This window comes from Mauremys mutica, chromosome 1, assembly GCF_020497125.1.
Source record: "Mauremys mutica isolate MM-2020 ecotype Southern chromosome 1, ASM2049712v1, whole genome shotgun sequence".
In the NCBI taxonomy this organism is placed as follows: domain Eukaryota; kingdom Metazoa; phylum Chordata; order Testudines; family Geoemydidae; genus Mauremys; species Mauremys mutica.
Genome location: NC_059072.1, coordinates 162,974,712 through 162,996,376, shown reverse-complemented (window position 1 = coordinate 162,996,376; position 21,665 = coordinate 162,974,712). Strand labels below are relative to the sequence as shown.

Sequence of the window (21,665 nt, the reverse complement as noted above, 5' to 3'; positions counted from 1 at the left end):
AAGGAATCACGTGACTGTATGGGGCGCAACCCCTAACACGTGACTAAGCGGCAAGGGGCGGGCCGCTAATTGTCTAGCACTGCGCGTGCGCGAGTGGTGATGTCGGACGGGGGAGCTGCTGCCGCCGGGTGAGCTGGGGGCGGGGTCTGGGAGCTGGGAGGGCGCGTGTCGCTCGCTGTCCCCGCGCCGAGGGACCCACGATGCAGCGTCGGGATGGTGGGGCCGGCGCGGGAGCCCCGGGGAGCGGAGCCGCCTCGGCCTGGGAGCAGCGCGCCGCCCGCCTCAGCCCGGAGCGGCGTGTCGGGGCATCCGCTAGCCAGGGCGGCCCGTGCCCAGCGCTGCCCACCCCCCACCCCTGCCTGGGTACTTGCTGCTCCCCGTCAGAGGCGGCCCCTCCCGTCTGTACTGCAGCAGGGCGGCCCCCGGGAGCAGTTTTCTAGGGTAAGGGCCGGGCAGCTGCACATGCCACGTCTTTGTACCCACGATTTCCGGGCACCTGCAGCCTCTTCTGTGCCGACACTTGATTCAGCCCATCGGTCTCCAGGCAGTTTGCCAGCTTGGCTCTCAGGGCATGGCTACTAGGGTGACCAGATGTCCCAATTTTATAGGGACAGTCCCGATTTTTGGGTCTTTTTCTTATATAGGCTCCTATTACCTCCCACCCCCTGTCCTGATTTTCACATTTACTGTCTGGTCACCCTAATGGCTACGCTACAAAATTAGGTCAGTTTTATAGACCACAATCTTTATACATCAGTTTTATACAGTCAATTGTATATGTCCCCACTAAGCGCAGTAGGCGTGCCTGCGGGAGGTCCCCCGGAGCCACGGGACCAGCGGACCCTCCGCAGTCATGCCTGCGGGAGGTCCGCCGGAGCCGCCTGCCGCCCTCCGGGCAAAATGCCGCCCCAAGCGCGTGCTGGGGTCTGGAGCCGGCCCTGGTCGGTGGAGTGCGGCTTCAATACTGTGGGTAGCATCGACGCACAGAGCGGTGCACTGTGGGTAGCTATCCTATAGTTCCCACAGTCCCCGCTGCCCACTGGAATTCTGGGTTAAGCTCCCAATGTCTGATGGAGCAAAAACATTGTTGCAGGTGGTTTTGGATACATGTTGTCAGTCGCGCCTCCCTCCCTACTTAAAAGCAACAGCAAACAATCGTTCTGTGCCTTTTTTCCTGGGTTACCTATGCAGGTTGCATAGCGCGGCAAGCATGGAGACCACTCAGCTCAGCGCAGCTGTTGTGAGCATTGTAAACACCTCGTGCATTATTCTGCAGTATGTGCAGTACTTGGCTAGAAGCCGCCAGCACGAGGATGATTGTGAGGAGGACATGGACACAGACATTTGTGAAACCATGGGCTGTGGTAGTTGGGAGATCATGGCGCTAGTGGGGCAGGTTGATACAGTGGAACGTCGATTCTGGGCCCATCAAACAAGCACAGACTGGTGGGACCACATAGTTTTGCAGGTATGAGATTATTCCCAGTGGCTGCAAACTTTCGCATACATAAGGGTACTTTAATGGAACTTTGTGAGTTGCTTTCCCCCACCCTGAAGCACAGGAATACCAAGATGAGACCTGCCCTGACAGTTGGGAAGCGAGTGGTGATAGCCCTGTGGAAGCTTGCAACATCTGACTGCTACCAGTCAGTTGGGATATAATTTTGAGTGGGCAAATCTACCATGGGGGCTGCTGTGATCCAAGTAACCAAGGCAATCACTAACCTGCTAGTAAGGGTAGTGAGCCTGGGAAATGTGAAGGTCATAGTGGATGGCTTTGCTGCAGTGGGTTTCCTAACTGGTGGGGCGATAGATGGAACACATCCCTATCTTGGCACTGGACCACCTTGCCAACCAATACATATACCGCAAGGGGTACTTCTCAATGGTGCTGCACACACTGGTGGATCATAAGGATCGTTTCACCAACATCAACGTGGGATGGTCAGGAAAGGTGCGTGATGCTCGCATCTTTAGGAACTCCAGGCTATTCGAAGTGGTGCAAGAAGGGACATACTTCCCAGACCAGAAAATTACCGTTGGGGATGTTGAAATGCCTATAGTTATCTTTGGGGACCCAGCCTACCTCTTGCTCCCATGGCTCATGAAGCTGTACACAGGCAGCCTGGACAGTGGTAAGGAGCAGTTCAACTATAGGCTGAGCAAGTGCAGTTAAGTCCTTTGGATATTTAAAAGCCTGTTGGCGCTGTTTGCTGACTAGGTTAAACCTCAGCGCAACCAATATTCCTATTGTTATTGCAGCTTGCTGTGTGCTCCATAATATCTGAGAGAGTAAGGGGGAGATGTTTATGGCAGGGTGGGAGGTTGAGGCAAATCACCTGGCGGCCAATTTTGAACAGTCAGACACCAGGGCGATTAGAAGAGCACAGCTAGGAGTGCTGCGCATCAAGAGAGGCTTTGAAAAACAATTTCATGACTGGCCAGGCTACAGATGCAAAACCACCCCCTTTGTTGAATGTACTTCCCTGTAAGCCAATCTCTTCCCTGCCCCTCCTTGCCCCTCCACCCCCCGACCACAGCTGGCAAAGGAAATAAAGTCTCTATTGTTTTGAATCCATGTATTCTTTATTTATTTAAAAAAAAAAAAGTGAGATCACTGACAAGGTAGCCCAGGTAGGGTGGAGGAGGTGGGAAGGACAAGGCCACATTGCTTATTGGAGCTACACTACAAATCACAGCTGTTTGAATGACAGCATTCTGTTGCTTGGGCCCTCCTCTGGAGTGGAGTGGCTGGGTGACTGGAGCCTCCCCCTCTGAGTTCTTGGACATCTGGGTGAGGAGGATATGGAACTGGGTGAGGAGGGAAGGCAGTTATACAATGGATGCAGTAGCGGTCTGTGCTCTTGTTGCCTTTCCTGCAGCTCCACTAGATACCTGAGCATGTCCGTTTGCTCCCCCATTAGCCTCAGCATTGCATCCTGCCTCTTCTCATCACGCTCACTCAGTGCTTTCCTGGCCTCTGCCACTGAATGCTTCCATGCATTCAGCTGTGTCTTATCAGTCCGGGAGGATTGCATGAGCTCGGAAAACATGTCATCGCGAGTGCATTTTTTTTCACCTTCTAATCTGCGATAACCTCAGGGAGAGAGATGATATGGAGAACATAGAAACATTTGCACCTGCATAGGGGATAAAAAGGGAAAGTAAAATTTAAGAAGATACATTTCTGAGAACAAAAGGGAGACTCTCACAGTGAATCAAACAATTCATAGCAGACAGCACATGTGCTTAAGGTACGAGGTCACATTTTGCCTTTTCTATTGAGCACCTGCTGGTATAGTGACACATCACACACTGGGCAACAGAATTCGGTTTCCAGGCAGCCATGGTAAACCAAAGGGTACACGGGGTTGGCTTCTTCTGCCTTCATAACATGTGGAAATGGTTTCAGACTGCAGTACCCTCCTTTCCCATAGCAAGCAATGACAGTTGGGTTTGCCGTTTAAATGGAGGGGCTGTGATTTTGGGGTGGATGTGCAGTACACCCCTCCCCCCACCCTGTGGCTATTCTCCAGGATGATCCCTTTTAGCCAAGCGCAAACAGCCCAGCGTGAATGGGGTCCTTTTACTGTTCCCTTACAAAACTTCCCCTATTTCAACCAGGTGACCATGAATATCACTTTCCTGAGGCTAACACAGAAAGATAAAGACCAAATGTTGCATGAATGCGACCAAAACCCAGGACCATTCGCTGCCATGCTTTGTGCTGCAGTGATTCCAGACTACTTGCTACTGGCTTGGTGTGGTAAAGTGTCCTACTGTGGAGGACGGAATAAGGCAGCCCTCCCCAGAAACCTGCAAAGGCTTTCAGAATACCTCCAGGAGAGCTTCATGGAGATGTCCCTGGAGTATTCCTGCTCCATCCCCAGACATGTTAGACTTTTCCAGTAGCTGTATTGGCCATGAATGCATCCCAATTCTACAGGGCAAATCAAACATTAAACACAATTGCTTTTAACCCCTGTAGTGTAGTTACAAATGTGCATTCACCAGAGGTGCCTTCTCCACCTTCAGGGTCTGGGAACCTGCATTAGGAGGGTATTGGATCCAGGGTGATGAAAAGTTCCTGGCTGCCGGGGAGAACGGATTTTCTGCTTGCCTGCTGCGCATTCTCCTCCTCCTCCTTATCCACAAAATCCTCCTCTGTGTTGCATGAGACTCCCCCCTTGCAGATGTTCACGGACAGTGGTGGGGTACTGGTAGAGTCCCCCCTAGAATGGCATGCAGCTGATCACAGAAGTGACATGTATGGAGCTCTGATCTGGAGCGACCGTTTGCCGCCTTTGTCTTGTAGTAGGCTTACCTGAGCTCCTTAACTTTCATATGGCACTGTTGTATGTCCCTGGTATAGCCTCTCTCCACCATGTCCTGTGCGATTTTGAGATATATGCTTTTGTGTGTGTGTGTGTGTATGTGTGTATATGTGTGTGTGTGCTTTATATATATAAAGCATTTCTTCTTTTTGATCGGAGTTCTGCCTGCACAGATTCTTCTCCCCATACAGCAATCAGATCCAGTGTCTCCCGTTCGCTCCATGCTGGAGCTCATTTGCAATTCTGGTCACCTGTGCTGCTGAGCTTGCCATGCTGAGCAAACAGGAAATGAAATTCGAAAGTTCCCCGGGGGTTTTCCTGTCTACCTGGCTAGTGCATCAAAGTTGAAAGTGCTGTCAAGAGCGATCACATTGGAACACTTTGGGATAGATCCTGGAGGCCAATACCATCTAATTGCACAACACTGCATCTGCACTACCCCAAATTTGACCCAAGAAAGTTGATTTTAGCGCTACTCCCCTCGTCAGGGAGGAGTACAGCAGTTGATTTTAAGAGCCCTTTAGGTCGACGGAACGGAGTTGGTTGTGTAGCCGCATTGCTTATAAAATAGACCTAAGGCGGCTAAATTCTACCTAACCTCATAGTGTAAACCAGCCCTTAGTGAAACAAAGTTTGGGGCTTCTGCTCTTTATCTTAGCAGCACCAATAAGAAACAGGAGAGGGTTTCTGTTTGCATTCTCATTTCCTAATTTCGGTGCTTCAGGTAACTAAATTAAAGTAAACGTAAGTCTTGATCATGTTAATATATGCTGTTTAGTAAGACTCGGGTTTGGACTACTATAGTTGGACTCTATGGAAATGAATGAGATCCTGTTTCAGCACATGAGACTTAGCAAATTGCCAACAGTAGGAACAAGATTGTTTTTTAAAATGTGAGAAGTCATAGAATAATAGATAGATACCAAGAATATGACATTTGTTTAAACCCAGTAGTTATTCAGCATTGTACACATACATCCCTCTCCCAGCATTGCTTTTTTGGGTCTTCCACTGGAGCATTCAGTGCATGTTGTGTATCTCTTTTGCTGCTGCTCAGAGATTTTTCCAAAGCAGCAATAGAATGAAACTATGGTAGGGCTCCAGAAAGCAATAAAATCATGTGTGGTTAGATATCTGTTATCAGTGTCTGAAAATACGTATACAAGGTATTTTCATTTTGTTGTCCAAAGGGCATTGCCAGCCAGGCAGCAGAATGGAGACCAAGTGCTGCAGCCCGTCTTTATGGTGCTCCAAGTCAGCCTTGTACACGTTCCTGCTAGGAGGAGCATTTGTTACCTTGGGTTCAAGTCGTATTCTCCTGATGAAATATTCTGCCAACGAAGGTAAGGTAGGATGTTTAATATATAATGCATTACCTGCAGAAATTTGTTTTCCATTTGGGGTAAAACAATGTAGATGCTGAAATTAAACCACTCTATTGCAAATATATTTACTGCTCGAATGGGACATCAAACCTAGTATGTTTATCCTTGCGTTTCACCGACAGGTTTGTTAGGAGAATAAATGTTTTAATACAGAATCTGTTTCTGGGGGAGCAGTGTGGTCTAGCATAGTGTTTCCCAGATGCAGCCACCAAGGGCTTTTCTTGTCGCCACAGCCTCCTGGGTGGTGATTGTGGGGGGCAGGGCAGGCGAAAAGCAGCGACCTCTCCCCAGGGGCCACCAGAAGTGATTGGGCCCTCCCTCCCTCTGGAGAGAGACAAGCTGGAGGAACAGGCAGCCAGTGAGTTCCCCACCTTCCCAGGGGCAGTGGGACTGGGCTTCAGTCCTCGAGTGGTAGGCTTCAGCCACGGGGCTTCAGGCTCTGTCCCCTGGGTGTGAGGCTTCGGGCTCCATTCCCTGGCTGTGTGGTGATGGGCTCTGAGCCCAAGCTCATCCCCCCCCCCCCATCACCTCTGCTCCCTGCTGCCTCTCCCAGTGCCCATCACCACTGGCCCCTGCTGCCTCTGTACCTACCTTCTCATGCTCTGAGGCCACCAAAAAAATTATGAGAACCCCTGGTCTAGTGGATAGAGCACTGGACTCGGGAGACCTGGATTCTATTCCTCATTCTGCTGCTGGCCTGCTGGGTAACCTTGGGCAAGTCTGTGCCTCTGTTTTCCCATCTGTAAAATGGGGGTATGGCACCTCTTTCATTTAAAGCTCTTTCAGATCTACTGATGACAAGAGTGATATAAGACCTAGTTGTTGTTGTTGTGCATTGGAATCTGTCAGCAAAGAGAGTTTTTTCTATGCTGAAAACCTTCTATTTAGCCCTGATGTGCCCGATATTGGAAGGTGCTATGCCCTCAGCTCCCACGGAAGTCAGTCTTTCAGGATCAGGCCTTCTGTTATTATATAGTATTGTGGCTGCTTACTTTAGTAAAAACTGATAAAGAGTATGTGTGAAACAGATTTTAAATACTTACAATAATCCTGGCTAACAATGAAAGGGCCTAATCCTTGAAGAAGGGTTAGCCAACTTAACAACCTCAAACTTGTAAAATTGTTGGTTTTGTTTTGTGTGAGCAACAACAACAACAAAAAAGCTCAAATTTAATTAAATTGGGAAAGTATGATTTTTCATCTTTCAGTAGCACTCTATAATGGCTGAACTAATTGTACTCAGCCTTTCCTGAAGAATTCAAGCTTGTGAGCTTGAGACTAAGCATGGAAAACAGCCTGGAAAGTGAAACGTTCAAGAAGTTCTGTGCCATTGAAAATATGGAGTATTTATAATTAAATTCATGAACATAACCTTAATTTACAAAGTGTGCATTGTTTATGGGACCTGGTCAAAACTTTTTAATGGATGTGTTTAAGCGATTATCATGGAATCGTTGTGCTCTTTCTGTTGCTCTAAATGCGATTGGAAAAGTTGGATGAGTAAGAGTGTTTATTTGCTATAATAATTTTGCTGAATTTCACAGATAACAAATACGATTACCTTCCTGCAACTGTGAATGTGTGCTCTGAGCTAGTTAAACTGGTGCTATGTATGACAGTGGCACTCTGGATAACAACAAAAGGTAAGTTCATATGGCTAAAAATCTGTTCACCTTATACTTTTGAATCCATCATACAAAAGCAGATGGATTTAATGTACAATGATTGTACTATACGCGTGGTGTACCATGGTTGAGCCTATTTGCAGTGGTAATGGGGACAGTATCTTCACTGAGAGTTAACTTGAGTTGCACTCTGCACTCGATTAACTCCTCTTGAGTTAGTGTAGCTTGAGTGACAGAGGCTACACTGTGAAATTGTACAGAGTAATTGTATAAGCAACACAGAATGATTGTGTTAGCAGCTGACAAACTCAAGCTGTAGGCTTGATCTACACATGGAATTTATTTTGGCATAGACCCCACTGTAGACTCAGTTATGTTGACAATGCTTCTATCAGTGTAGCCGACATTATTTGTGGAGGTGGTATTTGTATGCTAACAGAAAAACCCCTTCTGTTGGCGTAGACTGTGTCTGCGCTACGGGACTATGCTGGTATAGTCTCTGTAGTGTAGACATACCCATACCAGGTTGGGTTTGATTTAAATCAAATCAGGAAGACTCAATTTAATCATGTATTTCTACATAAAAGTGCATTCTTGTGAATAATGCGTATTAAGGTTATAACCAACAACTCAGATGTAGGTTTCATTTTTAGAAGGTATACACTATACCTTTTTTAAGTGATTTATTTTGAAATAGTTCTCTGAAGACTTCCACGCAGTGTGCAGCGGCAGTCAAAAAAGCAAACAGGATGTTAGGAATCATTAAAAAAAAAAGGGATAGAGAATAAGACAGAATATCTTATTGCCCTTATATAAATCCATGCTACGCCCACGTCTTGAATACTGCATACGGATATGGTGGTCTCATCTCAAAAAAGATGTACTGTCATCAGAAAAGGTTCAGAGAAGGGCAACTAAAATGATTAGGGGTTTGGAATGGGTCCCATATGAGGAGAGATTAAAGAGGCTAGGACTTTGCATCTTGGAAAAGAGAAGACTAAGGGGGGATACGATAGAGGTGTATATAAAATCATGAGTGGTGTGGAGAAAGTGAATAAGGAAAAGTTATTTACTTGTTCCCATAATATAAGAACTAGGGGCCACCAAATGAAATTAATGGGCAGCAGGTTTAAAACAAATAAAAGGAAGTTCTTCTTCACACAGCGCATAGTCAACTTGTGGATCTCCTTGCCTGAGGAGGTTGTGAAGGCTCTGACTATAACAGCGTTTAAAAGAGAACTAGATAAATTCTGGAGGTTAAGTCCATTAATGGCTATTAGCCAGGATGGGTAAGGAATGGTGTCCCTAGCGTCTGTTTATCAGAGGGTGGAGATGGATGGCAGGAGAGTGATCACTTGATCATTGCCTGTTAGGTCCACTCCCTCTGGGGCACCTGGCATTGGCCACTGTTGGTAGACAGGATACTGGGCTGGATGGACCTTTGGTCTGACCCAGTATGGCCATTCTTACGTATGTTCTTATGTTTGATACTGATGTTTTGCTCCTTCTGTATATTTCCTGGAGAGAGCACCTCTCATTCTAAAGTGCTTTACAAACTTGTACTAAGCAATTTAATTCTTTGATTTGGGAATAAAGTGTAGTCAGATTGAGGAGAAGAAATGACGCACACCTACATTCAAAAGACTGTTGATTGAGAATGCCTAAGGGTACATTTATCTTCCAAACTTTCTCCCCTCAAATCTAATATAGTTTGAAGGGAAGCTGAAACTAGTCAGCCCATTCCCACCTAAATTTCCCCCTTCACCTTCTTCCTCTTGCCTTATCCTTTTGAGCCTTTAAACACATCTTTCTTCTATTCCTCTCATCCGTACCCTCAATGCTATTCACATTTAAAATTACATTATGTTTTAAGACACACATCCCCTGAACATTTAAGCACATGTAATTATTATTCTTTTTGTATTTGTATTACCGTAGCATGTAGGTACCCTCATCATGGACCAGGATCCCAGCATGCTAGGTGCTATACAAACCTAGAACAATAAGGTGATCCCTGCCACAAAGAGCTTACAAACCATGTGTAATCTTGCATCTTCTCCCTTTTCTCACTGTCTTGTCTTATGTCATATCGTCATTTAGACTGTAAGCTCTGTGAGAACAGGGACTGTCTTTTTTGTCTGTAAAATGCTACTGTACTTTGGGTGCTATATATGCAGGTCTCTTACATCTAGGCTATTGTTTCAAATCTAGGCATGCTCAGTAGTCAGCAGAAGTCATTTCTATCTGACTGTCATTCTTTAGACATCAGTAATGATGGGTGGTCTCATCCTAGTTCCTAGTGAGTATTGTGCAAAAGGACCACCAGCCTTGCTGATGGTCTTTTTGCGGAGGCAGAAGACCAAATGACAGTTGAGATTGAACTCCTCTCCTTAGAGGTTGTTGCTTTAGGTGCTCAGTTAAGGCAGATTGACAAGAATATAGGGAAGCTATTGCTGCCTCTGCTTGTGTTGTGTATCTCCTGTGGATTAATGGAAGATGAAGGTCTCCAGTGCTGTCATTCTGACACCATTCATCAAATGCTACATTTGCTTTAAAACAAACAAAAAAAGCAATTGCTGTCAGATGGGGATTAAAACACACTTCCATTAACATGGAAAGTCTTTTTACACAGATTTTCATCATTCTAATCAAGTTCATTTTACTCACTGATTTTTTTCCTTTTCTTTTAGAGGGACGTTCATATAGTGACTTTGGATGCACCTCATGGAGGGAGTTTTGTAACTACATGAAGTGGTCAATTCCGGCCTTTCTGTACTTTTTGGATAACCTGATTGTTTTCTATGTATTGTCCTACCTCCAACCCGTAAGTACACACAGACCAACTAAAATAGCATTGAAATGATGCAAGTCTCTCTCTTGTTGGAGGTTTGCTAGTTGGGGTTTCATGGCCCTGCATTTGATCTGTCTAAGGCTGCCTTGTACACAAGGACCGTTTCTATTAATCCCTTCCATCCACCTGCCCATCAGATCCTGTTTTGTAGCTTCCAGTTGAGAGAGAATCTTTCTGTATTATCTACTTCCTTCCTGATTTAGAGGTAGCGTTGAATGGCTTCAGTGTGATGCAAGACTTGGACCTTCCTCCTCCTTTCTTGAGCTCAGTTTGCTTTGAAGGTGGGGTTTTGAGTCCCATCCCCCATACAGCTCCTACCATTAATGTCTTTCTATGAATGACTTCATTCAGTCACTTTTGTATTTTGCTTTCTTCTATTCTGCATCGATACCATTATGATCAAACCTCAAAAGTGAGAGGAAGGGGGAGGTGGAGAGAGTGGTGGATGCTGATTTTTTGCATTTAATTACCTCCAGGAGCTGAGCTAGTATCCAGTGTGACAGACATTTGCTGCTTTTATTCGTAGAACCTGGAATCAATCTACAACTGTTCAGAAAACTGTTCTCTTCATTTTAAGCCTGGGATTATTGTTTTTTTGGTTCAAGTTTTATTAGTGTTGACTATAAAATAACAGGGAATTCTCAATATATTTATCATGACATTAGAGAAACTATATTTAAACCTAATCTAAATCTTTATTTTCACTCTCAGGCTGTCTCAAAAATTTGTCCTTTAAGGCTCAAATTTCTGGCATGGACAGCATGTAGTCAACAGGACTGTTGCATTTGCCTGATTTACAAACATCTGGTTTTAGGGGGGGGGAAGTCTGGGTGATTTAAAACAACATATGCACTGTTTTATTAGCTTTTGAAAGGTGAGCACAGGTATTATAATGCCCTGAATAATTACAGGATCTAATGTTTGAAAGATTACATCCACATGCTGTCATTTTCTTAAATAAGCAATTTGGCTTTTGGTTGAGGGGATCTTTTATAAAGATCCTTCAGCAAGCTTGTACACACACTAGTAATTTGTATTTCTTCCCCTAGAGCGAACGCTGTTCAAAACCCTTTATATAATTCTTTGTCTTTAACGTTCGATCTGGTATATTTCATAGAAGTTTATTAAATTGTAGCGCTATAATGGAAAAACAAGAATGAATAATAACATTTCAGATATTTAAGTGCATCCTGGGCTGAATAAATTCTGGAAGGCTTGGTAAACTGCAATTGAAGAGACAGTAGCTAGTTGCATGAAAGAAAATGCATGTAAGCCTTGTCTCATGTGATTTTAAAAACTAAGTAGATATGGGTCTAATTAGTACTTGAATGAGTGACTGCCTGAAATACCGAGGGGTCTATGCTTGGAGCAGTGGCTGTTCTTAATTATTTAATGTGACTTATAAATAAGATTTTATTTTATGTGATGTTATCTGATGTGTTGTGTAGTGGTCTCTGGTAGATTTGGCTCGGATTCCTGCCCCGTTATCTTGTTCCTTGGGACATCTGTGAATAAATACTGGAAAACAGTATCCAGTAGATATTGCACCACAGGCTGTTAGAGACAGGACATGATACAAATGTTGGTTTGTACTTGATTGATGACCACAAAGCTAAAACAAAAATGTAAATGGAGCTCATTTCAATTGTGTAGCCATCCCTGTATCTGCTAGTCCATCTCTTGAAGAACCTCCTCTGTCAGTTCTGGATTCACCTATTCAGTCAAATATTTTTCTTACTCTTAAAAGCAGAACTAAGGAAATTTTATGCTTAATGGTCCAGTAACAGTTTTAAAAAATGAGGCTTTAATTTCACAAGTCAAGAAAATCAGAGGAAACTTTAACTCTGACCTCTTGTGTGTATTCATTGCACTTAGTATCTTTGATTAAATGGGAACACAGTACTGGAAAATGTGACCTGCTACTTGGCAAATAATACATTGGATTATAATGGAAAAGAACTGCCCTTTTTACTGGTTAACGCAAGACAACATTGATGCAAAGTTAGAGTTGTGAATTTAAAGACATAAGTCATGAAGGTCAGAATATACGCACAACATGGAAATTATTTATATAAATATTTGATTAAAATCTATTATGTAATGAAGAAATCTTTCTTCACAAAGGTCTACTGCAGGGGGAGACTCAAGGTAAGTTAAACCCAGATTTGTGTTATCACTCTTCGTTAAAACAGGCTGTGAGATAAGAAAAGGCATATGACAGAAAAATATTTTTAAAAAATTACTTTTAACCTCTGTTTCTGTTCGGGATTCATTAGGGTTGCACCAGAAAAACATTGTTCTGGGACATAAGATACTACAAGTCTCATATGACCACTGGCTCCTCTGGTGCCAATGATGTACTATAAATGATGCATTCTCAGATGTCTTCAATGATCCCTTAACCTGGTTGGTGAGGGCAGTAATTCAGTTTTGAATTTTGCTTGGCAGTTCATGTTTAACGACGGTGGTCATGGCATGCCAGACATATTAATGGGAACCCACTACTTCCTAGCTAAGACAGCCTGGAATGACTTTGAGGACATGGTTAGGGTAATAGAAAATCCCCGTGGGAATCTGAATTGAGACTCTTCTGACTCTTAAGACTTTTTAAAGTGTGGTTCTGCTCTGAAAAATGCCATTGTTTATGAAGTATCCAAATCAAATTTGTTCCCATTTCCCAAATAAAACAGTGTTGTTGTTTTAATTAATGCTGCTGCAAGCTTGCCCTGGGTTCTTTCCTTCCATGCATTATCACAAATAATGAAGATTTTGCAGACCAAATTCTTCCTTCAGTTAAACTTCTGCAGACCCGTTCTCTTCAAATTATGCTGTTACATCTGTGCGACAGCATTAGGCTATGTCTACACTATGCAGCTTTTAGCAACACTAAACTTTTGTCTTTTGGGGGAGGTGTTTTTTAAACACTTCTGAAAGACAAAAGTTTTGCCGTTCAGATGCCAGTGTAGACAGTCTTAGTCTTGTAATTGTTACTTAGTTGACAATTCTGTTGATGAGTGAGCCAGAATAGACTCCAGGAGCTGTATTGGTTATGCACAGCTAGCCAGAGTAAAAGATAGCAGGCACTCCGTGCTTTTTTTTCCTTTCTTTTAGTAAAATCAGTAGATCTGACTTATACTCAGACAATAGGATTAGGAAGGAGCCATTTTTACACAGTCACTTTCCAGAGCAGAACTGTGATTTATACGTCTGTTTTCATGCGCACTCCTGAGATTGTAATAATGCTCAAACATCAGAGTACAAACAGCTGTTATCAATAGCTACCGGTGTGGTGCTCTGCTCTTGTTCGATGATAAGTCGGCTGCACGCGTGTTTCCTCTGTGTGCTGCTCCGGCTCTGCGTAGATAGCTGGCACAGCAAACCCTAAGAGAACCCCCAATGATCAGACTCTAGTAAGGTATGAAGGAACCCCAGCCGGGTTTATTGTCAAACGAAGCACAGTAATAGTTTCCTATAAACTCTACAGGACATAGTACGAATTTGTGCCCCCTGGCAATGGACACAGCTCAGTCAGTGGCAGGACACTCCACTGCACTCTAGGCTGTACAAAGATGCACAAATCCGGGACCTACTTTTATACAGTTACAGGACAGATTACTCATCCCTACTGACGTATTGAGGTACAGCTTCTTGGTTCATTAGGGTGCTGTCTCCCCTTTGATCATGTTGTTCCAGACAAACAGATCTATCCATCATGCTGTCCTGTCTTTAAGATGCACCTGCCTGTTCCTTGTTATGCCTATGGAGTGTCCTTGTATCGGGCTGTCCAGGTGCCATCTTGGCACAAGTTCCTCTTTTTAGCACTTATGTGTGTGAATGCACCTGCTTCTAACAACCCTCTTCTCGCCAGCTTCTGTGAGTGAGGCCTGCCTCTGGAAGTACTTTAGTTCAGGCTTCAGGCCTCAGACTAGGCCTCTGACACAAGAGTTTATATTTCAGTGCCTCATCTTACTACAACAGCAAAAAAAAAAAAAAGTGAACGCACGCCACAATTGAAATGACTAAATATTCTATGTATTAAAATTCTAACTCGTGGCTGATTTAAAAAAATATATATATATTGGCCCAAAGTGCTTGATCTAGTGCTCACTGAAGTCAGTGGACGTTTTTCCAACTCTGGTTAGCCCGGGATGAAATCTGCCCCATTGCAGAAAACCCTGGCAAGATTCTGTGTACCACTTAAGCCATTAATGTGGAACTGGCATTTAGGATCTTGTATGGTTCCTCTGTGCAAGAGTGAATTTCACCCTGAGTGTAAGGTCTGTCCCAATATGATCACTTTTTGCTGTGGGGTCTTCTGATAGATGAACACTGTGAGTTGATTTTTGTTGGTCAGATTCTGTCTGGATTGTAATTTTTTCCCTGTCCTCTTTTTCTAGGCCATGGCTGTATTATTCTCAAATTTTATCATTATAACAACAGCGCTCCTATTCAGGATAGTGCTAAAGTAAGTAGCTATGAAAGCAAATAAAACATTGGGGAAGTTATGCTGGATTCTTTCTCGCCACATGAGGGCTATAATATTTTTAATACTCTGTATTTTCTGTAGTCTTTGGCATACAAGCACGAATAATGGCTTAGTGGTTTAACTGTTACACTAGGTATGAAATACTTAGCTTAGTTGGAATCACAAGTTTAAATTTCAGCAAATTTGTCTCAGTCCTTCATTCTTCTGTAATGGATAAACAGAATCATAATTGTATTGTATTGTCATTTTGTCTCTATTGTGAGTCATGCAGGAACTCCCCTGGCTCCTTGTAGGCAGCTGGGGAGGCGCTTGAGCACACTGCCTCTTTGGGGTCTGAGATGAAGCTCTAGGGAAATCCTCACCCCATAGAAGTTAATAGGAATTTTATCTGCTCAATGGAGCTGAGATTTCATGCTCTCTCTCTGGGTTTGCCTGTGGCATGGAGGTTTCTCCGTGCCACGTGTCATTTGTTTTGAAAATGCTGAACACCTGTCCCTGTACTCTAAAAGTTTTGGGTTTTTTGTCTCCACACAGACGGCAGCTCTCCTGGGTGCAGTGGGCATCTCTACTGATTTTGTTCCTGTCCATCATAGCTCTGACTGCAGGGACTGGAAGCAATCAGCACAGCTTGGCCACACATGGGTTTCATCATGACATGTTTTTCAGCTCATCTAATCGCTGCCTTCAGTACACCAGGCCAGAGGAAGAGTGCTGGGGAGGAGACAACTGTACAGAAACAGGGTTCTTTCCCAGCTTCAAGTGGAATGTCACTGCTACCACTGCAGGAGCATTGAAGCCTCTCCGCCTCGGTTTGGGCCATCTGCTGATAATAGTGCAGTGTTTCATCTCCGCTTTGGCCAACATCTATAATGAAAAGATCCTGAAGGAAGGGGACCAGCTCAATGAAAGTATATTTGTGCAGAATAGCAAGCTATATGTCTTCGGGGTGCTGTTCAATGGGCTGATGCTGGGCCTGCGCTCTGAGAACCGTTGGCAGATAGAGTACTGCGGCTTCTTTTATGGCCACAATGTGTTCTCTGTAGCTCTCATTTTTGTCACTGCCTTCCTGGGGCTGTCCGTGGCCTTCATTCTGAAGTTCCGAGACAACATGTTCCACGTCCTGACTGCGCAGATCACCACTGTGATCATCACCATTGTGTCCATTGTCATCTTTGACTTCAAGCCTTCTCTGGACTTCTTCTTGGAAGCACCTGTGGTGCTTCTTTCCATATTTATCTACAATGCCAGCAAACATCAAGGCCTGGAATATGCCACTCAGCAGGAGAGGAACAAATTCCTCGGTGAGATCTGGGAGCGATCCAGCGGGGTAAGGCTTTGAAATGCTTGCATCTCTGACTCCCTTTCTCACAGACTGTTTACCCAGTTGACCATTTAGAGTTCACCACACACGTGGCTGGACTCATAATTCAACCAAATTGTCACTTTCATTTAAATGATACAAGATCAGTCTCAGGCTTGTAAATCACTCTTTGTTTTAGCTCCATACGTCTATGTGTAGCTTCCTCTTGTTTCCTGATGCCTGGCTGAAGCTTTACCTCTCTGCTCTGACCTCAGATGATCCTTCAGCCATCTCAGCTTAAACATTCTTTTAGCATTTGCAGCCAAATACCCCATCAGACCCAAATATCCCAGCATTATACTGGGGAGCTGATTATAAACAAGGAAAACTGACTAGTCTATTTTCATAGCCCAGGTTCAGCTAAATGCAGAAAGCAAACATACAGCATAAATGGGAGGAAACTAAATTAGATATTTTTTTTTCAGCTTTAACAGTTTAAGATGTTAAGAAATTTAGGTAATTTTTTTTTTTTTTAAGAAACGCAGGTAAGGATATTTTTAATGTAAGATTTTCAACATGGTAATTGCCCCTTCCTCATGAATCAGTTCCTGCAGCCTCCTGCTATAATTTCTGCTCTTCTATGAACGAAGATCCAGAGGCTTAGAATCTAGGAAAATCTTTGGGGAAGCGGCTTGCTCCCAGACTTCACATTCAGGTGAACTGAGAAATAAGTCTGCAGTATTGATAGTATATTTATGGCCTGTGAGCAGCAGAGGGCACCGTCTGCATTTAGTCTTGGGAAACTTCATTTATCCCAGAAAGAGGAGGGTCGATGTTTTCTTGGAATTCTGCACAGTGCTATTGCAGAGTGATATTTAACAGTAAATAATATATAGTCACGCATTTGTAAAATCAATCACTGCATGTTTCAGCAGATGTAATTAATTAGCTACAGTACAAGTTACTCAGCACCTATGTATTTGCCAACATAGGAAGGGACACATCTATTAATTGAATACAGTGCAATTGGAAAGATTTCAGGAAGGACACCATGGAAAAATGGTAAATATTTAGCTATAAAAAATATCTAGGGACTGTCCTTCAGGAACAGCTATGTATGTTGTATCTTAAACAAGGATCTTAGTGTCCCAGTACAAAAGCTTGTAAGTACAGGTCCTTGATTTTGCAGTTGTCACTGGACTGCTTCAGGGTAAGTATTACTAACAAGAAGAAAATTTGCTAATGCTGTTACTATCTTCTTCCCCTCCATTTTTCGGCTCCTGTAGGATGGAGAGGAACTTGAGAGACTGACCAAAGCAAACAGTGACATTGATACAGATGAAGATGCCTTCTAGCATGAGCTTGTGCAACTGAGTGCTGGGTATTCTCCAAGAGAACAGCGTTGGTATCTTTTTAAACTATGGGATAGTCTTTTTTCTAAGTGCAACAGTTAAAACTGTTTGGATGGTTTTGTGATTCCAGAGGATTTGTATTGTGTTTAAGTTGTGCAAATAAAACACAGCTCCGAGATCAGAATAGGGTGTGTCCAGGTTTGGGGCTGAGATGTCCGTTCAGAAAAAATGAGTAAAGCCCATTGGATTTCAGCAGTTGACAAGGAAAACTAGAGAATTATCAGTTCGAGCCTTATATATTAAGGGTTTTTTCCCCTCTTCTCACACTAGTGTAAATCAGAAGTTAATTCCAGTGCAGTCAATGATAAACTGATAATAAAAGTGATGTGAGAGAAAGGTTTGGCCCTAGCTTAATGATCTGGGTCACATGGGAGCTGAATTATGTATAGTAATCCAGAACACTCGGTGTTCTCAATTGTACATGTTTGTCTATCATACACTAGGGTTGTATGGGGATAATATTTCTCACTGGTGAAGGGCCTGATCCTGTAAACCTCACATCCGTGATCCTGACTCAGTTGAGAATAGTCCCATTGAATAGGCCCCTAACATTTGTAAAGCGCTATAAAGATATGAAGTGTTATATAAGTGCTAGGTATTCTTATTTCCAGGGCTACATGTTCATTGGTATTGTGCACCCTTCTGCAGTTTGATTGAGGGATGATTCCACAGCTGCAGAATGAGTTTCCTCATTTCTGCAGTGATTTGCAGGCGCTGCTGCTCCTATGTGTCCTGTGGAACATTACACCCAATTATAAATATGTTCTGTTTGTTTGATAACGTGATTAGTGTTGCACAGTGGCAGAGAAACTTTCCTGATATTCAGAATACAAGCTTTTAAATAAACAGAGGGTTCATATTACTTCCTGTAAAGGTCCGGTAAGGGGCTCGTCCTTCTCAGGCACAGCGGGGAGCCAGGGCGCCTCCCTACAGGCAGCAGTCCGGCTCAGACCCTTCCGCAAGGGCTGAACAAACCAATAGTCTCTACACAAGAGAGAGTCCCGGCCCTTTAGCAGGGCCCGAGTAAACCCAGTGTCTATAAGCCCGGCCCTGGAGCAGGGCAGGGCAACAGCAGTTCAGGCTCAGGCCTTTCAGCAGGGCTGAGCAGTGAGCTAAACAGCAGTCTAGATAGCCCAAGCCCTGGCTCAGGGCGGGGCAACAAACACAGGTAAGGCTCAGACCCTTAGGCAGGGGCTGAGCAGCAAACTAAACAATAGCAAAGGCCTCCTCAGGCCAGGGGGAGGGGGAGTCTGCCACCCTGGGAAGCATGGCAGGGGGGATGCAGGCCCTCTCGCTCCACTGCGTCCCAGCCCAGGGCCCTAGCAGCGGCAAAGACTCGCTGCTGTCAGTGGGGATTCTGGCTGCAACACACTGACATAGGCTCAGGTATATCTGCAGCCTGACTGGGGTTGGCTACCCCCAGGCCACTTCCAATCTCCCCCTCCCTAGGTACCTGTTCTTCGCCAGCATCATCCGGTGGGTCCCAGACCATGGGCTCTTCAGGATACCGGGCAGAGGGGAGCTCAGGCGACTCCTCTGGATACCAGGCGTAGGGGAGCTCAGGCAACTCCTCTGGGCACAGGGATGCTCGGGCAGCTCCTCCGGATACCGGGCGTAGGGGAGTTCCGGCAGCTTCTCCGGATACCGGGCGTAGGGGAAGGTCAGGCCAGCGCTCCTCAGGATACCGGACACGGGGAAGGCTGGCCCCAGCGAGAGCTCAAACACCGACATCTGTCCTCTCTGGCAGCCTCCACCTAACTGAGCGCTGGGGCCGGGCTTTTATACTTCCTGTCCCGCCCCTTGACTTCCGGGGGGTGGGGACAGGTGGCAGTGGCTCCGCCCACTCCGGCACCTGGTCTGGCTCACCCTTCTCAGGCGCGGCGGGGAGCCAGGGTGCCTCCCTACACTTCCCCAAAGGAAAGTATTTCATTCTTACTCTACCTGGAATTGCAGTTTGCCCATCGCAAGACATCAGGGATTTTCATTCTAGTTCACTATAAAAGTAATTACCTTATGTCCAAATTCACTGTAAATGCATTTCACCATATCTGTAAATACAGTGTTTTAAATTTAAAAAGATAAACTTGACCCAAAATTTAGATTTTTGTAAAAACAAGCTTAAAAAAAAACAACCCTAAGAAATATTTCTGTAGTCTTAAAAAAAATCAGATTTATAGGTTCTGTTTAGACTAACATTTTTCTGCATTGTTTGCAGCCCAGATGCTACAAAACTGCGCTAGCGTGTGGGATGGTCTAGATAATACATAGTCCTGCCTCAGTGTAGGGTCTGGACTAGATGACCTATCGAGTTCCCTTCCAATCCTACGTTTTGATGATTCTATGACCCTGACAGTGAAATTGAGTGGAAACTGTGGGGTAATTTGGAAAATCTATTATCATTGTCCAAGAGGAGAGAAATGGTGAAAAGTCTGTTCAGTTTTGAAAATAATCTTTTATTCTATGCAGCATGATCTGGCGGACTCAGCAACTCCCGAGTCTAATGCCTTTTTCTTCCACTGCTTCAGTTAGCCACCTTGCCTCAGCCATTTCAGCTTCCTGCCTGAGTTTCCCCATTTGTAATATAGAGATAATACTGTTACCTACCTCACAGGTGTGTTCTGAGGATTAATTATTGAATGTGCAGCACTTTGAACAGTAAAAAACTATACAAACACTTCAATGTGTTTCAATAATTTAAGCTGTTACTAAGAAGATAAGAACACTTGTGTTTTGGTTTTTAAATATAAGGCCAGATTCACTCGTATGTTTGAGCTGCTTTTTGACACTGGCCATACAAAGCACCTGTAAACCCAGCTTAATCAGAGAGCCCCTTTGAATTTGGGTCGTCATTTTGTTTTAACCTGACAGTGTCCTCTCAAACATACCATTTGGGTTAGGGATGTATTCCCTATTACAGGTGCAGCTCTTGAATGTGAATAAAGAATGTGTGGTTTGACCGTGGTCCAGATTCTGAGTTTACCCCAGTTTTATGGCAGGGTCATTATTGCCTTGTGTAGAGTTCCTCCTTATGTACCCTGGTGTAACTGAGAGCAGAATAAGGCCTGTTGATTTCCAGCAACTCACCCTTATATTGCATTCTGTGTGAGACTCTGCTGCTTTCATATGTACTGGTGCCTATGGTATATGACCGCTTTGTAAATAGGTGTTGTTTTACATGTAATTTATTATGCCTAATTGTGAAACAAGCCTGAATAAATTAAATTTCATTATGAAATGATTGCATCATAAGTTCTTTCTGGTGTGTGGTGTATTCATGGTTTCATAGAGGGGGCAGCAAACAAGAGATATACTATTCCTTTTCTCTCCGTTGCCACTAGAGCTATTAAATAAAAACAAACACAGTGTATTCTCAATGACTGTAGAACATTTGACAGTTGCAGCATGAGAGAGAGGGTGCAGTACATAATGACATTTGGTTGTTTCTGTAAGGTAAGCAGTTTAAGTATAATCTCTTAGCTATGTAGGGTTTCTCTACACTGGTAGCATTTTATACCCACACTGCACTGGTATATATAATTATGCAAAATGCTGGGTAAAGTGAGTTGAAAGTGGCTGCTGGATGATGAAATGTTGCTGGAAGAACATCTGGGGATGGGAAATGGGGTCCATATAGTTCAGATAAACTTGAAAGAAGAAGAAAAAATTGTAGAAGAAATGTAGTCAAATTAGCAGGGAAAAGAAGCTATAATTTTTTCCCTTCTAGGAAGTATCTTTCATAGTAGAAACATCCATTGGATAATTCCTCACAAAACTATTTCTTAAAGGGTTATTTAATGATCCATGCTCCATTATTAAGCTATGCCAGAGTGTGCAGCAGCAGCTCTTTGCAGAACGTGATATTAAAACACTATGTCAGGGATCAGCAACCTTTGCCACGCAGCCCATCAGGGAAATCCGCTGGCGGGCCAGGACCGTTTGTTTACCTGCAGCGTCCACAGGTTTGACCAGCTGCAGCTCCTACTGGCCGCGGTTCGCCATTCCAGGCCCATGGGGGCTGTGGGAAGCGGCAGACAGCACATCCTTTGGCCCATGCTGCTTCCCACAGCCCCCATTGGCCTGGAACGGCAAACCACGGCCAGTGAGAGCTGCGATCGGCTGAACCTGCAGATGCTGCAGGTAAACAAACCATCCCAGCCTGCCAGTGGGTTTCCTGACGGGCCACCTGCCAAAGGTTGCTGATCCCTACACTATGTGATTTAATTATTAACTGGTCGGGATGCTTTTATTATGTTATCAACTTGCTCTAAGGTA

The 21,665-nt window shown here is 44.2% G+C and overlaps 1 protein-coding gene across 4 annotated transcripts; it reads left to right on the top strand.

Annotated features, from left to right (window-relative positions):
• The first annotated feature begins 4 nt into the window (after positions 1-4).
• SLC35A5 (solute carrier family 35 member A5) lies at positions 5-17,511 on the top strand. Of its 4 annotated transcripts, none has more exons than XM_045001685.1 (9): positions 5-125; positions 4,297-4,304; positions 5,524-5,677; positions 7,264-7,362; positions 10,035-10,168; positions 12,320-12,343; positions 14,593-14,660; positions 15,216-16,008; positions 17,268-17,511. In XM_045001685.1, exons 3-9 carry the CDS (start codon positions 5,548-5,550, stop codon positions 17,334-17,336), a joined length of 1,317 nt encoding a protein of 438 aa, XP_044857620.1. In that variant the 5' UTR covers positions 5-125; positions 4,297-4,304; positions 5,524-5,547; the 3' UTR covers positions 17,337-17,511. The 4 variants fall into 4 exon arrangements, with proteins under 4 accessions (XP_044857620.1, XP_044857619.1, XP_044857622.1 ...); XM_045001684.1 differs by lacking the exon at positions 4,297-4,304 and adding an exon at positions 882-889 and having other exon boundaries at positions 8-127; positions 5,523-5,677; XM_045001687.1 differs by lacking the exons at positions 4,297-4,304; positions 12,320-12,343 and adding an exon at positions 882-889 and having other exon boundaries at positions 8-127; positions 5,523-5,677.
• The last annotated feature ends 4,154 nt before the right edge of the window (positions 17,512-21,665 follow it).